This window comes from Balearica regulorum, chromosome 10, assembly GCF_011004875.1.
Source record: "Balearica regulorum gibbericeps isolate bBalReg1 chromosome 10, bBalReg1.pri, whole genome shotgun sequence".
Classification (NCBI taxonomy): domain Eukaryota; kingdom Metazoa; phylum Chordata; class Aves; order Gruiformes; family Gruidae; genus Balearica; species Balearica regulorum.
Window position 1 is genome coordinate 23,814,156 of NC_046193.1, and position 21,592 is coordinate 23,835,747.

Below are 21,592 nucleotides of genomic sequence, written 5' to 3' on the forward strand. Positions count from 1 at the left end.
CTTTCCCACCGGCCGCTCACAGGGGCATGGAAGTGGCTGTCGACAAGAGCTACGGGTGCCACGGTCTGTGGCAATTCCTTTTGTTGCCAAAGATGTTCCCGCTGAGAAGAACAACCTGACAGAGGCTCCCTGCCATCTGCAGAGCAGAGCCAAACCAGATAACCCCCACCCTCCAAAGCCCTGCTTACCCCCCGGCTACCGCGTTTGGGAGAGGGACGTGCAGTGGGAGCAAGGCGGGAGCCCGTGCCCCGGCAGAGGCGACCTCCGACATTGCTGCTCCACCGTCCCGGGAATCGCTGCCTTTTCACACGCCTCCTGTGACGGTCTGGGGCCAGGGGGGACATTTCTACTCTGTCTGTGATTATTTGGTTTCAAGTTTGGCCCTCCTGCCCTGGCCTGAGGGACAGCTCCATGACTAAATTAATTTTCTCCTGGACGGATTTTCTGCCCAAACCAGCCGCTCCCAAAGCTTTCGGGCCGTGACCCCCCTGCAGAGCCCAGCACCTCCCCCAGCCCCAGCTGCCACCAGCAATACAGGCTCACCAGGAGTTTCTGCCCCGCTTGCCGTTCCCCCGTCGCCCCAGCGAGCCGCAGCAGCCGGGGCTCAGGTTCGGGACCCCCTGACCCGCGGATGTCTGAAGAGGGGCTGGGTCTGCAGCGGCGCAGAGCGGGGAGCGGAGGGTCCCCAGCACCCTGCGTCCCCTCTGCCGACGAGCCCAGCACAAGGCATTTGTTGTGGTTGACTGTAAAACGTGACTAACGCCGTTCAAAATCAACCCGGTGAAAAGGTGAAAAGAGAAAGAAGTAACCCACTCTGTGATTACTCGCTTCGAAAACATAATTGTGGGGTTTTCTGCCTTTCCCACCCTTGTTCGGGCTGAGGGCTGGGACACAGGTCGGCTCTGCCGAAGCGAAGGCGATGCTCAGCGAGCGCTGCTCAGGCAGGACACGTATCCACATCTTGCTGCACGTCACCACGTTTAAGCGCTGCCTTTGCTCCTCTCCGCTGTGACTTGTGTCCCCAGCCCAGTTGTTCGCAAGTCCCTGACTGCTCCCGAGTTGCCCCTTGACTCGGTGACGAAGGAGTGGAGCTGCCCAAGGGAGCGAGGGGACAGGACAGTGTGGTGAGGACACTGCGTGTCCTTCGGCATTGTTGTTTTTTCCCTTACGTTATCCAATTTATGTGAATTTCAGGCTGGTGAGAGATGTGCAGCAAACAGCCCTGGAGGAGTCGTTTATGACGCCCCAGGGACCGGCAGACACCCACGGCCAAGGCCATACCCGGCAGCGCTCACCCGTGGCCGGAGCTGGCCCCGGCGCTGTGCCCGGCAGCGTGGGCTGCCACAGCCCCTGCCGGTGGCCTCAGGTCCTGCCCCGCCACCCCGCTCCGTCCGGATGGCAACGAGAGGCACCGGGCCATCAGATCCACATGTTGTTCCTAAGCCTCCGCATTTCCAGGGATGTCTGCTCCGTGCAGCCTCCACCCGCACCCCCACAGCCGCTTCACACGTCCAAACACCCCGCTCAGCTTCGTCACGTGCACAGGTGAAAACCACCCGCCTTTGGCACTGGCTCACAACTCATTACGAAAGGGAGAAGAACCCGGTCGCAGGCCCCACGCTGATGTTCCGCTTGTCCCTGTTCGTCGGGCTCGTCGTTGCACAGGAGCGTGGGACCGCGGCTCCGTAGCGTGGCTGTCCCTGCCACACGGGCAGCATCCTCCGGCAGGACCGAGCCCCACGGGAGGAGGTGACAGGGCATGGGGAGGAGGTGACGCACCAATTGCCCGCAAAAGCTTCCAAAGTGGTTTCTTAACGCAGAAATCTCTAAGTACGACAGTGCAGATGCTTACAACAGGTACATGAAGTGAATACAATCTTCATCTTCAGCAAAGGTACCCACATTAGAGTTTAAATGATGACTTCAACAACAAGTGACATAAAAAAAGAATCTCAACAGGTTGTCAGCAAACCAGTTTGATTTATGTCTGTATTTAATGTGTCATAGCTGCTCTGCCTCTCTTCTGTTACACCAAGTAATTGCTTCATTATCTTAACGCTCAAATTATTGTGGTAGCATGGCTCTTTAGCTTATTTTCAATGGCAATGTAATTATCTGCAGCCACACCAGTTCACTGATCAAAGACGTTACAGAATGATGAGCTGCTTCATCGCTGCATACAAATATCTTTCCGAGTCACCACCCAGCAGCGACCTGACTTGCCATTGCTCGGAGAAAGCTCTTTGCAGTATTACTGCTCCTCTAACACAAAAGGTTTAACAGTTCACCCAATGATGCACGGCGGGGAGTCAGTAACATCTGAATTTGCGTGAAAGGATCACGACTGCCATACCAGCATCTGAAGCCTGCAGGTCCAGGTTTTGCTAGATGCTCCTGCAGAGTGGAAAAACTCCCGAGGAGGAAACTCGTCTTTCCGGGGCAGCAGTTACTGGCAGAGCAAGGCAGAGCCGCTTGCTCCTCCCCGTGGGGCTTGCTCCGAGCTTTGCCTGCTGGGACCCACTTTACCCGGTAGCACCGGTGGTTGGCAGCGGGTGCGTGCACGTCCCGGGGATGGCCCAGCCGGCCGGATGTCATCCTAACGCTGCGGCTCACCAGCACACCATCAAACTTCCAATGAGCTGCCGTAACTATCCAGGCCCGTCATCTCATCCTGAAACAAATGCATCTGATTTGCATCTCCATTTGCAGGCTTGTTTAATTGCCTGATGCTGGCACTGACTGAGGCACATGAGATGCACTCGTGTTCCTGGGATCTCTGCTTTGAGTCAAGACTACAGCAGGAAGCACAAAGAGTTATTTATGTTAACGTCTGCTGAATTGTTTTAAAGCCCAAAGCAGTTCAGGGCCGGGTGGCTGCAAGGCAGGAATGACAGCTGACGGCAGAGCTGATTTCCCCCTCCCTGCTGACCCCCCCAGTACTCGGGGACCTGGGGGGCAGAGCTGAAACCTCCCACGTGGGGATTCTGCTTCTGGAGAAGGCCGGCTGACCAGCTCTTCTGCGCAAAGTCCTCGCTAGAGAAGGCTGCGTGTGTGGGCATAAAAATTAAACATGGGGCACAGAGAGTCAGGGCAAGTTTAAACGTGGATATAACACCTGCCTCAGCATAACAGGGCGATAACAATAACCAGCACCCGCAACTGACAAAACCGTGCCGAGCCCTGTTTCCGAGCTGCCGTCGGAGGGCTGAGCAGAGCAGGTGAGCGTCCCGCACCGTTGGATGGGGGGGTGGGAGGCACAGCCCCCCGCGCCGAGCAGTGCCCTGGAGCGCTGCTGGTCCGGCACACAGCGTGCTGGGCTGCTTCACCAACCTGCGCCCTCAGGCTTCTAACAAGACACGCGCCAGCTGCAGAAGTTCGAGGGGCCCGATCTGGCCTGCCAAGCTTTCCGTCCGCATTTACCGGGAACGTGAACGGAGGCTGCAAGCAGCTAACCACCCGTACGGAGTCCAGCTCACCTTTTGGGCCTCCCAGTCGTGGGATGCGGTTTTGGGGCACCAAAGACAGCCCTGGCCACTTCAAACATGCCACCACCTCCTTCAGCTTGCAGAAGAGCCGGACAGCCATGCTCCGTTCCTCACCTAAGGAAAAAGGAGGAGAGGGGAGGAACCAGCCTGACCAGCGCTGGCTGCGGGGTCGGGGCAGGCAGAGCCGGGGTTTCCCACCTCCCCGGGGTCCCATCCGCCACCCTGGGAGCGGCCGGCGGCCAGAAGCCGAGGAAGCCAGGTGGGAGCATCCCACCCGCCGAGGCTGCGCCTTCTCCTGGGCCACCCACCGCACCTTCCCCGACGGCAAAGCCTGGCAATGTCAGCTGGAACCGCGGGGCCCGAAGCCGCCGCAGCCGGAGCCACGAGCTGTCGCAGGCGCCAGCAGAGCGGCCGGGCCGGCACAGGCGCTGCAGGGGCTCCCGGCCTGGAACCTCCAGGGCACACGGCAAACCCTGAAGGGAAGCAGCCGTACCCGCGGAGAAAATCAGAAATGGCTCCTGGCCTGGTCTGCGAAGCCTGGCCTGATGGCAGGGCTGCCGCTGTGGCACACAGGTGCTTTGATGCAGCAGCTTCCAGACTGGAGATCGGGGAGTTTATAAGTTGGGATGGAAATGCAAAATTTTGTTCAAAGCGCAGCCAATATCTATGAGTCGCCTACGCAACATACCACAGAGAAATAATTTGCTCTTCTGGGGGACACTCCTAGAATGCAGATGGGTTTACTTTCGGTAGCTGCAGCTCAGATCAAACACACTGCGGTGAGACTTCTGCGTTTAGTGAGATTAGCACCATGCAGAAACTGTGCGTTAGCTAAATCATCTGCATTTGTGAGCCAAGATCCAATGTGAGGTACAAATAAATCGTTGTCTGCAGGGCTACTCCAGCAAGGGATTTAAAAAGAAAGGCTTTTCCCAGAGAACACAAAGGGGTAGTTAAATTGATTTTGATTATACCTGGAGAGGCAGGGATGATGTCCTCACTGGAAATCAACAGCATGCTGAAAATTGGTAATGGCCAAGGGGCCTTAGCAGAAGAGAAGAAATACTATCAGTCCCTTGCAAGTCAGAACTGCCACAACCTTTCCGGCCCACACACCCCCACCCCCCCGTTTCGTCCCCTGCCTCTCAGGACCCCCGGCAGGATGGGATGCATCCCGCAGCATCACCTCCCGCTGTCAGCCCGACCAGGGTCCCTGCGCCGGCTCCCATCGCCCTCCCTGGGTGGGTGCCGGGGCTCAGCCCGCACGCTCCTGGGACAGAGCAGCACTGCGGCTCCGGGAAAACACACCGGGGCTGGAGACACCTGAGAAGGACCACATCTCAGCCTCTCCAGCGGGCCTGACCTCCCACCAGCCCTCAGCTCATTGCAAACCACCTAGAAACATGCCTTCGTGTTTCATTTTGAAACCAGAGTCACCTTGGCGAGGGGGTACGGCGGTGCCTGCAGCCCTCCTGCGCCTGCTGCGTGGTGCAGCAGCACCCTGGGAGCGCGGTGGGAGCAGCATCCCTGGCTGTGGCCGTGTGCCGGCAGCTGCCCGACCCCGACGGCACCTCTGGTCACTGCAGCAGGGCCGGGCCTCTTGCCGCAGAGCCCCTGGGAAGCCATGGCGCGCTCCCCGAGAGCCCCGCAGCCCTGCCATGGCAGGTCCTCAAGGTGCAGCCATGCGGCCTGAGACAGAAAACACTTCCTCAGTTTTACAAGCCGCTTCCCACGGTAATCCTCCGGTTTGTCTCTTTGGAGCCAAAATACCAAGCCCTGCCCAGAATAGCAAACCACAGGCCTAGCGAGCCTCTGCTCTGTGTGCTCAAATTAAACGCTGTTTGTTATTCCAACTGAGACCTGATGCGGGGCAAGGAGTGCGGCCGAAAACCAGATTTTCTGGAGCTTCCGTGAGGCGCAGTGACAGCAGAGGGCATGGAGAGGGAAAGGTGGCTCTGGGCGCTGCCCCCTCCTCCAGCGGCCAAGAGAAGGACAAAGGAAACCTCTTGCCATGCGCAGGGAAACCACCTCCGTCCCTGCCTCGTAAGGGCCATCAGATACGTTTGTTGTGCGCCTTTCAGCCATCTCACCCCTATTTTCATCCTTTTCAATATTCTTTTAAAACCCATTTATTTGGGCTTTCATCCCCTTCTCTTGCTCCCTTTCATTCATTTCACTTGCACATTTGCTCTCATCTCTTTTGTCTCACAAGACACTTGCTCTTGTTCTTGAAAGCAGGCAGTTGTGCACATCGCACACCCTACTGCTGCCTCTAATTTTCTCCGCTCCCCCTACTTTCGGAGAGGACACAAAGACGAGGTCCTGACCTGCTGTGGCCACCTCTGCGGTTCCCACGGCCCCGCTTGCGGATGTGACCCCGGCTGTCCTTGCCAAATTCCAGCCTGGGCAGCTGCCTTCCCCCAGACTGGACGCTGTCTGCCACATCCACCCCGGCACGTCCTGCTCTCCTCACCATCGGGCTCTGCCGCCAGCACGGCCCGGCTCCGCACAATTCCGGGTGAAAGCAGCGCAGCACGAGTGCCCGCCACGTGCCCCCGCACTGCCCGGACTCACTCCTGCAGCGACAGAACCTGGCCGGAGTGCGGCAGTGAAGTGACTCAGATCATCTCACGATAATGACGATGACCATCATTGCTGACATCCCCGCTTCCCGTGCTCATCGCAACATTTCCAGCCACCGTCGCCATATCCAGTCTGGGAAGGCACGGGAAGATGCTCCAGATGTCTCAGGAGGAGCCGGACCCATCCTTCTCATCACGCGGCCGCAGCGGGTGGCTCTGCAGCACTTCTGTCCCCCTCGGCAGCCTGACCTGAGCAGCGTGATACCAGCTGTGCCCTCACCAACCAACCAGCAGCCTGTCTGGGCAACGCGAAGGGGAAGAAGTTGAATGGTGAAAGGGAAAACGCTAAATGAAATGTCAGATGTGGATGTAAAAAATATTATCCAAATTGTGAGGACATTTTGTGGGATTTTGAGCATTCAGATTACTTAGCACCGTCTAGTCTTAAAAATAATGTCGGTGTCCCTCTCTTGGAAACCTGGTTTATGGGTGTGTTTTGCCAGTCACCACATCATATTCTTGATTTAATACAACGGGGTTTAGTAACCTCTGAGCAAAGAATGTTCCACAACAGTGCACGCAACTAGCAATGACGGAGAACCACCAGCATTGAAAAAACAGCTTCTTGCCAAGCACACAGCCAGGGTGACTTATCGTAGGTAAGAAAGACAGATCATTGGATGCCAAAGAATTTTAGTAATCAAACTTACTTTCTACTTCACACTCTGAGTGGTCAGATTGTGCACAAGGGTTGAGGAAAAAACGGTTCCCACATTCAAAGGTTTTCAACCAGAAATCCTGTTGCTCAAGTATTTATTTTGGAAGCGTATGGATTAAAAGCAAGGCATCTTGATGTTTATGAATTTTAGTCAGTTAAAATCTTAAGCTAAACATAATGTGGCAGTCTCCCTTTTGAATAAGATAATATTTCTCACTAACAATTAGTGTTTCATAGACCCAAAGATCACCCCAGAGGTATGCTGGATCTATAAATATGTTCAGACATATTTTTCTGATTTCACTGGTATGCTAAAACTTCATTTAAGCCCGCAAAAGCCATTCAAAACAGCCTTGTTTCGGTTTATATACATTAGATTTTGTAAAAAAACATTTCTAAGAAATCCTTTTCCATGGCAGATCCTCTGTTTCCGATCACGAACACTGAGCTGGAGGCTCTGAGCAGAGGGATCGCAGTGCCGCGGAAGGACTGCCCATGCGGAGTCCGTGGGTTGTGCCGGCCCACCGCGGGCTGGCGTTTGGTGGCAGAAACCACCACTCTGAGAAAGAACATGAATTCCTCGCTGCTCCACTCGCCTCTCACTCAGAAACGGATTTCCTGCTCTCCCCCCAGGAGCAGCGGTGTCAGCGCGGTGGCTCAGGCAGGATGGGCTGGATCACACCGGCACCTTACCCAGCACGAGGCGGCACCGGCCCCTCGGCACCCAACCAGCCAGGGTGGGACCGGCTCGGCAGAGCTCCGGGCACGTCTGCGCTCGGCTGCCGAGGGTCTCAGCACGCAGCATTCGCTGCTCTGCTGCAAACACTACAAAGTGCTGAACAAAATAAAAACAGCCTGATTTGGTTCGGTCTGCAAGGCTGGAGTCAGGCCTCAAAAGCTGCAGTTCCCTACGGAAAAACAACCGCGGGCACTGCAAGAAGGACAAAAAGGCTCCTCGCTGCTGCAGCATCTCCCCGATGCAGGACCGGCCCCGGGCTGTCGCCTGCGGCCTGGCTCTGCCGGCAGCTCCAGGCAGCCACGGCATGGGGTGGCCACACCAGCAGCGCCGGGAGGCAGAGATGCAGCAGGCAGCACTGCGATGCCATTAAACCGCTCAGTGATGATTTTACGAGCTCTCGGTGGCTCGTATCTACCACCAAGCGCTAGTGAGTCACTGCCACGTGGCTGCTCCTCAGCTGAAAATAAGACTTGTCTGGTTTGGCAATGTGGCTTCTTTACGAGCTCGTTTGCTAATAAATTATTTCCTTTGTGGTAGCCGTCCCCACAGACACCCAGGACCCGGCTCCTCCTGCCAGCGACAGCTTGGCCTTGGGCTCCCACCGAAGTCAAAATAGGGCCAAGGCTGCAGTGAACCGCTGTGAAGCCGCAGCAGTGGTGATGCTCTCAGATCCTCTTGAACCTCTGTAACACCATGTGCCTCACCAGGGTTCATCATGAGGAAACCTGGGCACCACGCGGGTTTCTGACTGACGAGGGGTTTTCATAGAACCCCAGCCGGGTTTGGGTGGGCAGGGACCTCCCAGCCCATCCAGTGCCACCCCTGCCATGGGCAGGGACACCCTCCACTAGCCCAGGTTGCCCAAAGCCCCATCCAGCCTGGCCTTGAACGCTGCCAGGGAGCCAGGGGCAGCCACAGCTTCTCTGGGCACCCTCTGCCAGGGCCTCAGCACCCTCCCAGGGAAGGATTTCTGCCTCACATCCCATCTCCATCTCCCCTCCTGCAGCTTCAGGCCATTCCCCTTGGCCTGTCACTCCCTGCCCTTGGCACCAGCCCCTCTCCAGCTTTCCTGGAGCCCCTGCAGGGGCTGGAAGGGGCTCTAAGGTCTCCCCGCAGCCTTCTCTTCTCCAGGCTGGACAACCCCAACTCTCTCAGCCTGTCTCCATAGCAGAGGTGCTCCAGCCCTCGGATCATCTCCGTGGCCTCCTCTGGACTCTCTCCAACAGGAGCGAGGATTTTAAGGAACCTTTCTGAGGGACAAGATGACATTTTCACAAGAAAAACTCTCATGTCTCAGCAGTGAATGAATCTATGAAATGTCTTTATCTTTACAGCTATTTATAATTACTTGCCAGTCATTTCCTTTCCAGTCATTCAGAGCTCTGCTGAAATAAACACCCTTCATTCAGCTGCTGCGATGAATGGCACCAAATAAAGCAGCTCGGCATTTCTTCCAGCAGCACTAGAAAAATAAAAGCAACAAACAAATATATCCCAACCCTGCGCAGGGCGATGCTATTGCTGAAATCCTGGTGACAATTGCCGGAGCTCTGCAAGCGGCAGGCGTAGGGACCGCAGCTCCCCGGGAGCAGCCCCTCAGCTCCCCAGCACCCACCGCAGGCGTTGCCTCGCTGCTCCCACCGAACCCTTCGCTGCGGCCGCGGGCGTTGGCGGGGCGCGCCTTGGTTTCGTGGTTGGTGTCTGGCCTGTCCCCCGCTGCCGGCCGCCCTTCTGCTCCAGTTCCCGCTGTCCTCGTGGGGACAGACCTCCCCGCAGAGGCGCTGGGAGCAGTTTGTCTGTCGGACCGTTGTCCCAGCTCTGCTCTCCGAGGGGCTCCAGGGGGTCGCCGCTCCCTCTGTGGAAGTTCCCTTCACCCAGGGGAAGCAAAACAGCCAACTCGGTTACTTCGAACCATAACCTAACAGCAGCACTCTCACGCTCGTGCTGCTGACTCTCCTGCGGTGTTTTGACTGGCCGTTCTGGTACCATTTCAGGGATGGTGGCCAGGAGAAGACAAGCCACCGAGCACTGCGTGGGGACAACGTATATCACACACTTGCTGGAGGGGACAGGCGTGGCGAGGGAGGGGGCTCAGAGGGATTTTCAGAGCAATAACCCTGTGAGTCATTTCCTCAGCAGCGTGCTGGGTACCAGAGCGAGGATGGGTTCTTCTGAAGAGGCTGGTGAAAAGGGGACTGGCGAGAATGTGCTTTATGTAGTCCAAGAGAAAACAGACTTCTTGGACCAGCATCCAGACAGTTCAAAGGAGCTTCCCAAAGAAGGCGGTGATGAACCCCAACGTTGTCAGTCCCCTCTTTGTGTCGTGCCCGGGTCCAGCTAGCCACCCGGCCAGGGCTGGGCTCGCCTCTCGCGTTGCTGGTGGGCACAGCCCAGGGCCGGACCCCCGGCAGCTCCTGCGCCCTCCTGAGCGCCCGGTCTCGTCGCGCACCAGATTCCTGGTGCGTTCGCTCTCTTACGGGGACCAGACAGGGTGTGAAAAACAGATCGTACCCAGTTGGCTGGGGGAAAAATCAAATCTATGCAATGTTACAGCACTGATGTTTGCCATACGGGTGAGAAAATAACCTGTACGCGTTCATAACTTTGACCCCAGAGGTGACGACATACCCACTGCTCAGACCAGTTTCCTTCCCGTCGTGTGATGTCACCCAGGGGCCCAGAGAGTGCAGAAAATGGACCGGGGGTTTGCCCCAACTCCACATTCTCTGTTACTACTGCAGTGCGACAGCATCCCCCCGGCTTCCGCACGAGCACCAAAGCACCGGATTTTGGCAGGAGCCAGCAGTGCAGGTGCAGGTTGGGGAAGCGGACAATGACCTCCGCTAGCAGACGGCGTCCCCAGAGCCACACGCTCCGAGTGCCCCTTACCCGAGTGCAGAATGAGAGGGCTGGGACCAGCCGCTCCTGCTCCGTTTGGTCTTGCAACACCCGGGTGCCCCGACAGCAGCGCCCACCAGGATGACACCCAAGGCCCTGGCAGCTTTGAAGGGTTTAAATTATTTGTGGTAAAAACAACCTGCTATGGTTTCAACTCTGATCCATGCCCAGCTACTGTAAATTGGCCTTTTTTTCTGTAATTTTCAGTAATTTGTATTACAAGTTGCACTGTCTGTGGCAGCAAAAGCCCAATGCAGCTATTCTGATGCCTGGGAGGATGTCTGACATGTAAAAGCAGTAATTATCACCGCTCAACACCCTCTAAAATGCAGATCCTTGGAAGCGTTGGCATGTATTTTGGCCCCCCCCCCCGTGTTTTCCCCCTCCTGCTGAGCAGACGCTGCTGCGGGTGGGCAGGGGAAGCCTCAGTACCCGTACCTGCTGCTCCACCAGCGACGCTCACCTGTGGCAGAGGAGCTGGAAGATCCCGCGGGTCGTTCTGCAGCATCCCTCCCACATTTCAGGCTCCTCTGAAATCCCTTCAGCTGCAATCAGGGTCTTTCACTCTTATTTCTGGAGAGCACAAGAGGGAGAACAGCTGATACCAGTCAGAGCGAGCAAACAAACATTTCCAGCAGATAAATTATAAATTCACTGTAGATAGTATTTACAGGCAGAAGTGCCTCTCGTGGAGCACAGAAGCAGAGCTCACATTTCAATATCACAGTGAAATGGTCTCAAGTGAATTATTTGCTCAGCCGTAATCAGGAGATGTATTAAGTATTTAACAATGCAATTATTTGAAAAATATTTTAAAAGGCCTTTGTAAAGCTTTACCGCGCTAGCAGGGATTCCAGCAGTCAGGGAGGAGGGTGGCCAGGCAGTGCTGCGCCGTCTGGGGGAAATGTTATTGGTAATGAAGTTGCTTTATGACTGCAGCGCTCTCCGTTAGTGTAGGAAGAAGGGCTTCCCACGCAGCCCGTGCCAGCGAACAAACCTCCTAGGAAAGTGAAATATTTTATTTTATTTCTGAACATTGTGCAATGACTTCCCAAGCACCTGTGACTGCAGCGGAGATACCGCGGGTTGCCTTGCCGTGTGAGAGCGGACGGGACCGCGGACGGGGCAGCTGGGTGGTCCCGGGGCGCTTTGGACAGGACCGAGCTGCCGCAGCCGCTGTGCACAGCCACCCCCGCAGGCAGGGAGACGCTGGGCACACTCACCCCTGGGTGCAACCTGCCAGGTCACCCCAGGATGACTCGTTCCCACACCTCCTCGGCAGTGCCGGAGCAGGAGGCGGTTAGAAACGACGTTGCCAACAACGCGACTCCCTGCGAGCAAACGGCCCCAGATGTCGGTCTGTGCTTGCACACGTACGGGGTTACCCGGGGAGGAGAAGCTTTGCCATGCCCTGCTTCTGGTGCACTTCAGCTGCATAACATCGTGACAGGAAGTGTCGATGTTTACTCAAATAAACCTGCCCTGCAGTTACCCATCTTCAGACTGCTATCAAACCTCGTCCTTTAAACAAGCGACGGGGCAGAGTGGATGCTGGGGAGGAGCCGTACTCGAGATTTGGTGAAAATGGCAACGGGTTGTTTAGATGCACAGCCTGCCTATTTGCCTTTTAGAAGCGGTCTCCAACTGGCTGCAAATATCAAAATAGCGATTTACAGCACGTTTCCAAACGGCTCATTCGCTGGCAGAGGCTTTCCTCCAGCAGCCTGCAGACGGGCAGCCAGCGCTCCCCTGTACGACGCAACAGCTACGCAGACACTTGGCAGGACACGAGGCCGCGGGCGCCATCCCGAGCTCCGTGTGCCTGAACGCAAAACTCCGGTTCGGTCCTACAACCCAGGCTGAATCCTGAAATGCTGCCTCGGGCTTAGCGCAGAACCGTACAAGTGATTTATAATTCCTGAGAAGCGGAGAGCGTTACCCAGCTGCTCACCCGAAGCCAGCACATGTGCACACACAGTTGGCAGCGAGGGGAAATCCTAAGGTAAAATTAAGAAACCAATTGTCAATTAGGAGCTCATTTAATCTCACACTCTGACTTGAAAGAGAAGATTCCTCGGGGCCTGTCTGGGTGTGCGTGCTCGTATGTGCCTGTAAATAGTGTTACGTAGCAATGGTGGCTTCAGTTATTTATCTTTATAGTAAAGCAAGCGGGCTGTGCTTTTATCCGTGGCTAATCTTGACTATCACTTTCTTCCTACAGTCTGAAAATTTAATTTCAGTTAAAAACTTCCTGATGTTTTTTGGTTTGTAGTTTAGCTTTTCTCATGTATCTACCTTCACACAATTTTATGCGAAGAATTTTTCTTGTTAGCAGTGTTGCTACTGACACACTACTATTTCGTGCAAATTTCAACTTTTAAAATTGCCAGCGATAAAACGGTGGCACGATGAAGGATGCGGAGATTTTTCCAGGAAGACTCAAATCTAAATCTTATATCAAGAGACACCCTAAAAAGAAAGATTTCAAAGTCATTTGAAGCATTTGCAGTCAAACAATCAAGTAAGCCTGGCTGGACGAGTTACAGCAGCCTGTCCATGGGCAGGGTCCCTGCACACGCACACACACGCACGCGCCTGCAGCGACTTACGGCTGTGCAAATGCTCTGGAAAGGGAGCGGCAGTGACCCCTGGTACGGTCTTTGAGCTGCAGGATCAACTCAAGCTGTAATTCTCTGTCTGAATAGGCCAGGCAAACTGGTAGTAAGACAGACCCGTCCTGAACCGGAGGAGCTGTCGATGGAGACCTCGCACAACAGGCGAGGAAGTTCCAGGAGCTCCTGGCTGGACACGATGTGCTCGTTAGCAAAGCGTTTCGCTATACCCAGACCTCGGCTGAGCTACGGACCCAACGGCATCGGGCAACATTGTGCTTTGCGTAAAGCCTGTTTGATGGGGGATAAAGGGAAACGAACAGTAAAACATTTCAAACCCAATGGCAGCAGAGATGAGCAGGTATCCAAATATTCACCTAAACGTATCACTGCAATGATTTAATGAATTAAGCCAGCACCCAAGAGCTGATCGCTTCAGCAGCAGGAGCCCCATTCCCCATGCGACACATGCAGAGAGGAACAGACAGAACAAGTAATGGAGGAAAACAAATACATTCCTTTGGGGATAAATCAACCACAACTCTTACACTTTGATCTTCTCCCTAAAAAGATGGCAGCTTTCTGCTCATCCATCCCACTGCATAAATCTGTACTTTTCTGAGAGAAATTACAAGGTTGGTAGAAAACCTGATGCCCGTGCAGCTGATTGCGGCACAACGTCGTATTTGGGCAGCACTTGCCCTCTCAGACTCACCAAGCAATTGCTCATGTACCAAACACATCAGAGAGCTCCTGTCTGTGCATTTGGGTTTAAATGCAGAATTGCAAACACTTTTCAAACAAGGTTTATTCAGCGTCTGCGGGTGTGTAGTTGAGACGTCGCTCGGTGTCACAGGTGCTGTGCCAGAGGCTGGAAATGATAAAGGATGCTCCCAGACGTGTCAGAGAAGCTGCTGGCATCGGGGGGGTCCCCAGAGCCGGAGGAGACTCGGCGTTTCCACGCGAGGAGCAGGGCTGCTCGCCGCTCACCGCAGGGCACGGGCGTGACGCCTTGCAGAGCGATGTGCACGGGCGAGACAGGGCGGCAAACGCAGCCGCCAAACGCAGCCGCCCTCCTGGCGCAGCCCCGGCGCTGACGGTCTCTGCCGGCAGCCAAAGGCAGCAGGCGGCTGCCAGCGGTGCTGGGGCACATGCCTGAGCGCGGGGATGTTTAAGGGTGTTTCTGCCTCCACGGTCTGGTATTGTGGCTAGCATTCAGGCTCCAAACCTTCCAGGGCATTACCCAAAGGGTCAAACTTTAAGAAATACTTCAGGCATTTTTTTTTTTTTCCCTTTTCCTTAAATGCACGTTTTAAACTGGTTTGGAAGGAGGCTGGGTTACAGGGTTTCCTTTTTCTGAGCTATATTCTAGCAGGCACAAAAAATCCCAGGCATTTTCTAACAGATGCAGGGAAAGGTCACCTTTCGGAGGAAACGATGTAGCCAAATTTGGTTCTACATCAGTCCAAAGACACAGTGCAAACACAGCCTCTAATTTACTAAACCTGGGCTGAAATGAATACTGGCTACTTTTGCAAACAGAACAGCAAATACACCAACGAGGGAGTATTTGGGAGCTCGCTAAACCCAAACAATAATCAGGTTAATGCACCTCAGTGCCCAGTTACCCACCGTGATCCCGGACACGCGGCTGTGTGAGCAGCTGGACGTCGCGGATGTCAAACCGGCCAACGCAGCTACAGCAGCCGGGACCGGCGGCATCGGGCTGCAGCCGCCCTCCGCGGCCGTTGTGCATGTGAAGCAACGGCTCTGAAACGGCTCCGCAGCTGTTCAAACGCTGATCCCCCCCCAAAAAGCAGCGCAGCCCCTCGGAAAGGCTGGCAGCGCGCTCCAGTCTCGCTATCAGTGTTGGCAAGCTGGCGTCGCGGCCGCGTTGCCACCCAGATCCTCCTTACCAGAAGGAGCGGGAAGCGTCACGGGCTATTAGCAGATGTCAGCTGTGAATGTGAACCAGGGCGCGTTATCTCATGGCCAAAAAATGGTTTGGTTTTGCAGTGGATGGGTCAACAGGAGCCCAGAAAGGGTTCTCGTTCCTTTATGATCCAAACGCACACCTAAAATAACAGAATTCACAGAGGAAAAAAAATAACATCAGTCTTGCAGGATGAACATCTCATAATGGAGTTTTTCACATATTAGAGTTAACATCCTGGAATTTATATATGATATTGTATTTTATCTGGTCATTAAATTACTCAATTTAAAGCTGCCTACACTGGAAAGTTAAGTTTTCTTAGGGAAAGGAATATTGCATTCCAGTGCTCTCCCTAAATAATGAGTTATGACAAATAAAATGCTTAAAGAAAGTGTAATGAGCAGAATTTAATGAAGATTTCAAGCAGGAGATGGGGTGGATGAGTTTCATTCCATTTATGACCACGCAGCTCTGGAAGGCAGGATGGAAATCCCAGCCGGGCATCCCTCGCCGTGCAGGGGCAGAGGGCTCGGGCTCACGGCGTTTCCAGGATCACCAGACGCTGCTGCAGCTTCTGCAGACGGCAGAGCATGGGATCTCAAACACCTCTGCTCCCACGCTGCTCCCGATGAACAGTTGACCCCTTTCCAAAAGCCTCCCTGCCTTGGCCCCTCGGCTTGCTCTTCCAGGACACTTGTGGGGATGAAAGGGCCACGATTCGTGCTTGGTGTTATTTGTCCCCTCAAGATTTTGCTCTTCTGACAAAGGGGAGGGTGCATCCTCTGAATTCCTCCTTCAACGTGTCCTTGTCAAGGCGTAGCACCAGGGAGAACCCCTGCACCTCGCCGGAGGAAGGGGCAGGAGTGTTACATGTGACTCAATAACAAGAAAACACATATAACAAGAAAAACAAATTATAAGAACAGTATTGCCAACACAGCCTTGAGAATGATTTCCAGATTCCCCGTTCTTCGATGTCCACACATCTGTTCAACAGCCCAGCACACGTTCCCACCCCGGAGAAGTGGCTACCGACAGGGCTGCCCGGCTCGGCCGCTGCCTTAGCCCCTGCTGAAGCCAACGTGACCTACGGCAGCCAAACCAAGGGCGGGGGGATTTGCTCCGTCCCCTCTGTGGCTCCCCGGTTTTCAGATCTGGCATCCAGCATCGTAGAGCACACCACCGGCACCAGCCGCACGGCCACGCTGGGGACACCCGCAAGGGCAGCCTTAAATGCCAAAACCAAAATAAAAAACCCAAACAGCCAAGACTTGCATTTGCAGAGAACATAGTAGATGCACATAAGAAATAAACATTTTGGGTTTTATTTTAACTGAAAAGAGCTCTTTGGGGAAAACCCGCCACAGATCCAAGAGAGCAGGTCACACTGTGGTTCACTGCAAATAACAACAGAAGGGTTTAAATTCAAAACATTTGCAAAAGACTAAAACATCATTCGGAAGGTTAATGTCTCCTCACATCTGCCCAGGCTGACAGGAAGGGAACCCGTGGACACGCACGCGAGGGACCGAGCTCTGGCTTTCTGCTCGGAGAAAGAGGCCCCGTGCGCGTTGTGCCGGGTGCCCCGGGGCTGGTGAGAGGTTTAGTGACCTGCGGAGCGGGACCAGGGACTGCTGCCGGAGCCGTGCAGGTCACGGGCAGCAGCGACAGGGTCCTGCCTCTCACAGAGTCTGGCCCCAACACTTAAAGGACACAAGAAAAGGTGTTGCCATTGAAGGTATACTCTTTAATGTATAAAATGCCGTAAGCTTTGGAAGTAACTGTTTTCCTTCCATTCATTCGATCAAACCGTGACAGCTATTTTCTATGTATGACAGTGGATATCATTGCCATATTAAAGAAAATTAAGTGCTGCTTACTCAAATATCATTAAAACAACAATAAAAACCTCTAAGGGATGCTGATGTAAACTGATGTACATGCCACGAATGTCAAACACATTGACCATTACGCACTCAAGCATTTTTATTCTCCTCTGGCCAACTGCACAAAATGTAAGTGTCTTGTATTAATTGCTATGACACACACGTCTGTGGGGCTGGACAGGACCCCCCAAGGGCACTGAGGGACCTGGCAGCAGTGCTCACCAAGCCACTCTCCATCATTTGTCAGCACTCCTGACTGACCAGGGAGGTCCCCGTTGAGTGGAGGTTGGCCAACATGGCGCCCATCCACAAGAAGGGCCGGAAGGACGATCTGGGGAACTACAGGCCTGTCAGTCTGACCTCGGTGCTGGGGAAGGTGATGGAGCAGATCATCTAGAGTGCCATCACACAACACGTACAGAACAACCAAGTGATGAGGCCCAGTCAGCATGCGTTCATGAAAGGCAGGTCCTGCTTGACTAACCTGATCTCCTCCTATGACAGTGGATGAGGGAAAGACCGTGGATGCGTCTATCTGGACTTTAGTAAAGCCTTTGATGCCGTTTCCCACAGCATTCTTATGGAGAAACTGGCTGCTCATGGCTTGGACGGGCGTACTCTTCGCTGGGTGAAAAACTGGCTGGATGGCCAGGCCCAAAGAGTTGTAGTGAATGGACCTTAAATCCAGTTGGCGGCCAGTCACAAGTGGTGTTCCCCAGGGCTCAGTACTGGGGCCTCAGTTTGCACCACGAGAGGTTTAGATTGGAGCTTAGGAACGATTCCTTCCCCCAAAGGGCTGTCAGTCCCTGGAACAGGCTGCCCAGGGCAGTGGTGCAGTCCCCGTCCCTGGAGGGATTTAAAAGCCGTGGAGATGTGGTGCTTGGGGACAGGGGTTAGTGGTGGGCTGGGCAGTGCTGGGGTAACGGTGGGACTTGGGGATCTTAAGGGTCTTTTCCAATCAAAACGATTCTGTGATTAAAAGGCAGACCTAAAAGCAGGAGTCAATAATTACTCTGTCAGAAGGTTTGCTTGCAGTGAAAACCAACCAACCAGCCAACTTCCCATTTTCCCTCTGCATCTACTTACCTCAATGGATTTACTACAGGTTATACTCACCACAGGTTTAGTCTGTTTTAAACAAAAATACTGCCTGCTACCACGGTTTGAGGAGGAATATTTTGAAAGTAAAATGTCCAGTCCCAATTACAGCTATAGTCTAGAGTCAAGAGACATGGCCCTCAAACAGATTTTGTGCTTTCTTTGCAGAGATCCCAACGAAAGGCTATGCCCAAAGCTTCAGCGCTCAGTGAGAACATCTTTGAGTATTTTGCATGGTATGTATTTTACTTACAAGATGTATTTTTACAAACCCACCTTGTTGCTCAGATTTATTATTTTTGCATTGCTTTATTTCATTACAAAACTCCATCATCTTCTAAGGAAGTCAAGACCTTTTAACACTAATACTTATTTTAAAGCTAGAATACTTAATGTTGAGCAACTTTGCAATTTCTTTCAAATTTAATGATTTTAAGCTGAAATAATGACACATACTCATGAGTAAGTTTACACAGACATATTCCATAAAGCCAAGCATATTCGTGTAGAACAGAAGAAGTCGGCTCTGTCCCTCAGGTCCCCCCACGACTCCCCACCACCTCAGCCAGGTCACTGGAGCATCAGCATCCCCCAAGAAAAATGCTGCCCCGCGAGCGCTTCCAGGGGGGCAGGGCAAGCTCCTGTGGGATGGGAGCGGGGACAGCGGCCACGCAGAGCCACGTCCGTCAGCGGCCACGCAGAGCCACGCTGCCGAGAACCCAGCTCAAGGCTGCAGCGGCACCCCGGTCATTTATGCCCCATCTCAGAGTTAGATGGCCCACAGTGCTGGGAACAGAAACATCAGCACCCCAATCTGGTTATTTTAAGGCAGTCTGAATGACAGTTATGTGAAAATTCAGCATTTTAATAAGTACCCAGATACGCCGAAAACTGGGAAAAGCTAAGAAGTATTTCTCAGCGTTAAGCCTTCTGCACGGTTTTAAGTGTCGCACCACTGCAGCACTAGCTCTTCTTCCGCTTACTCTTGGGAGGCAGTTGATCATTTTCTGGCATTCGGGGCCGATGTGACTTTCTTTTGTTAACTTGCAGACCCAGAAAGTAGCTGCTGGGGAAAAAAAAAAAAAAAAAAAAGAAAAAAATACAGTTTTGAAGATGCTCTAAAAACACGGCAAGTACCAAGGGCTGTATTAACACGCTGTAAGCGGTATGTGGGCACACACACGTGTGTGTGTGTGTGTGTGTTACTGGTGATGGTGCAGAGAAATACTGCTCTGTCTTCTTGTTCGAAGAAGATGCCGGCTCTCAGGAACCATCCCATTCACCCTGAGCCTGTGGGGACAGGGCAGTCACGGTCCCTCTCCGCCGTCACCAGGCACCAGTTCGGAACAGGAAGGCACTGCAGCAACCTTTCGAATTCCTTGTCCATAAATGAGAAGAGCCCTTGGCGCTTACAAAGCCACGATTACGTTATATCAGAAAAGGTTGACTTGAACCAGAGTCATCCTCAGCGGCACAGGCACTGAGGAACAAGACGTGGTTTTGGTCACGGTTACCCAAGAAGGCAAGCGCATGGGACTCCCATCTTTAAACAGGCTCTCTTTGCCAGATGCTCTTCTCATTTATGGACAAAGAATTTTCCACTGGAAACTCAAAGAAGTGTTTTCTTTTTAGTCACAGAGTTAATTTTAAAGAAAAAAAAGTTAAATTAGCCATATTTAAATTAAGCAGCTAATTTCCATCATTCAGCCTCAGAGCTTAAAATTCCACATAGTGTTGACATGAAAGATATTGCTCATCTATCAATAGCTTTTACTAATTAAACATTCCTTATATGCACTCTTTTTTTACCATTTGCTAGGATGAATCCATCCTGCAGGGACTATTCATTTGGCTTAAGCCGGGAATTCGCAACTGAAAATAACAATGGAAAGCTCTCAAATGCCAAACTCTGCATCTCTGTTGACTTTCGGAAGAGATATACTAAAAGCGATTAACAGGAACAACCCATATGTCAGAGCTCAGCTCAGCACCACGACGGAAGCAGAACTCCTGCACCTGAGAGCATTAACCACGTCCAGGAGGAATTCCAGCGGGAATGCCAACGCAATGGGATTCCGTCTGTGCTTCTAGAGACAGCAGCGATTAACTGCCCAGACATACCTGCAGGGCGCAGAAAGGAGCGATGATGCAGCCACACAACCCCATCCAACCCTCCCCGATCCTCAACCCCACACACCTTACGAGCGTGAGCTCTGTCACGCACGAAGGCAAAGGCCTTTCCCTCCCAGCTGTACCCTCCAGTCCCCGAGTCCATCCATCTCCATTTAGTGGAGAGGATCACTCGTGGTAACCTAGAAGCAGCTATGGTTTTAAATGTTAGTGAAATTAGACATTAACAGTTATAAACACCACCTTTTTCTCCACTGCAGTTCACAATTTTTTATTATTTAAATTCAATGCAAATGCTAAGGCCTAGGTTTGTGAAGTCTCTCAGTACAGTAACGCACTGCCAAGGGCAGCCCCACGCCGAACAAAAACACGCAGGCTAACCGAGGAAAGTATTCGTACACGGATACACAGATGTCTTAAGAGTGCATACAAACTACTTTTTCCCTTTAAATTAAGATTTAAAGTAGCTATCTTCAATCAAACCCAAGGGAGCTGTTGCTCTTTGTATCCATCATACCTAACTCTTGTATGGGGGTCGTATCTCTGCTCTAGGTCAAGGAGAATTTGCCTCTCCCCATCCAACTCCGCCACTGAATGACAGAGCACAGGATAACTGACTTGGCGTTTACGTCGTTATGAGCCTCTGACGAACGACACTGGAGCAACACGCACCTTAGGGACCGGTAAGATCTGGAAGTGACACAGGAACCCTTCTGCAGAGCACAAGGCTTGGCCACTGATGGACCAAGGATCCCGAGCCAGATGGACAACTTGTCCGATGCAGCGTATCGTCCATGAGTCACCTTTGCTTGCCCCCTCCGGGCGCTTTGCTAGCTCACGGGCAGAGCGGCCTTGGTCCTGCAGGCCAGGTGGAGCCCTGCAGCTGCACATGTTGGGTACCGGCCGGCCGTGGCCTTGACACGGAGATCCCCCCACCAAGACCACCTCCCTGCGACCTCAGCTAGCGGATGAACGGGTGAATAAAATTAACTCCTGATGGTCTGCAAAGCACTTCTCGATGGTGAGACCAGCCCGACAAAACAGCGTAAGGGTTTTTCTCCAAAAACTAACTGCATTAAATAAAGCTAAAAATACATTAAACACTTAAGGTTTCTTTCCCTAAAATTAATTGCTTCACTTTCCCAGAGACATTATTTGCTATAAAGAGCAGAAATATATACATAGACAAGGCTGTGGAAAAAGGGGGGGTTCTTACCAATTTTTAAGATCTCCTTGTCAGACACAACTGGCACACTGGCGCAGTTTGGGAAGAATTGCATTGCTTGCTTACTAATGAATTGTTGAGGTCTAGCTTGAAATAACCTGTTTATAGGCTGACAGAAAACTGGTAAGAAGTAATTCTTGAGATGCGGTAAATTATTTCAAGTATGATTATATAATGAATATAGAAAAAGAATGTTTAGGGGCTCGTCTAATTTACTATTCATTATTACCCTTCAAGCCTCTCGGGATTGTCTGGCATTTTGTCCACAGGGTGCTGTGCGCAC

The 21,592-nt window shown here is 52.9% G+C and overlaps 1 protein-coding gene and 1 long non-coding RNA gene across 3 annotated transcripts in view; both read right to left on the reverse strand.

Moving 5' to 3' along the window:
- Positions 1 to 1,763: 1,763 nt before the first annotated feature.
- LOC142603194 (uncharacterized) lies at positions 1,764 to 4,531 on the reverse strand. Its single transcript, XR_012837080.1, has 3 exons — positions 4,460 to 4,531; positions 3,477 to 3,599; positions 1,764 to 2,671 (listed from the first exon to the last, which is right to left on the reverse strand). It is a non-coding gene; the product is annotated as an uncharacterized LOC142603194 (long non-coding RNA).
- Positions 4,532 to 18,358: 13,827 nt separating this feature from the next.
- RAD18 (RAD18 E3 ubiquitin protein ligase) overlaps positions 18,359 to 21,592 on the reverse strand; it is a 57,877-nt gene continuing 54,643 nt past the window's right edge. The window contains exon 13 of one of the 2 annotated variants that reach the window (XM_075762514.1): positions 18,359 to 19,017. In XM_075762514.1, the coding sequence (XP_075618629.1) occupies positions 18,918 to 19,017 (100 nt within the window). In that variant the 3' untranslated portion in view covers positions 18,359 to 18,917. Of the gene's footprint in view, positions 19,021 to 21,592 lie in introns of both variants that reach the window. The other variant, XM_075762513.1, reaches the window with a different exon arrangement.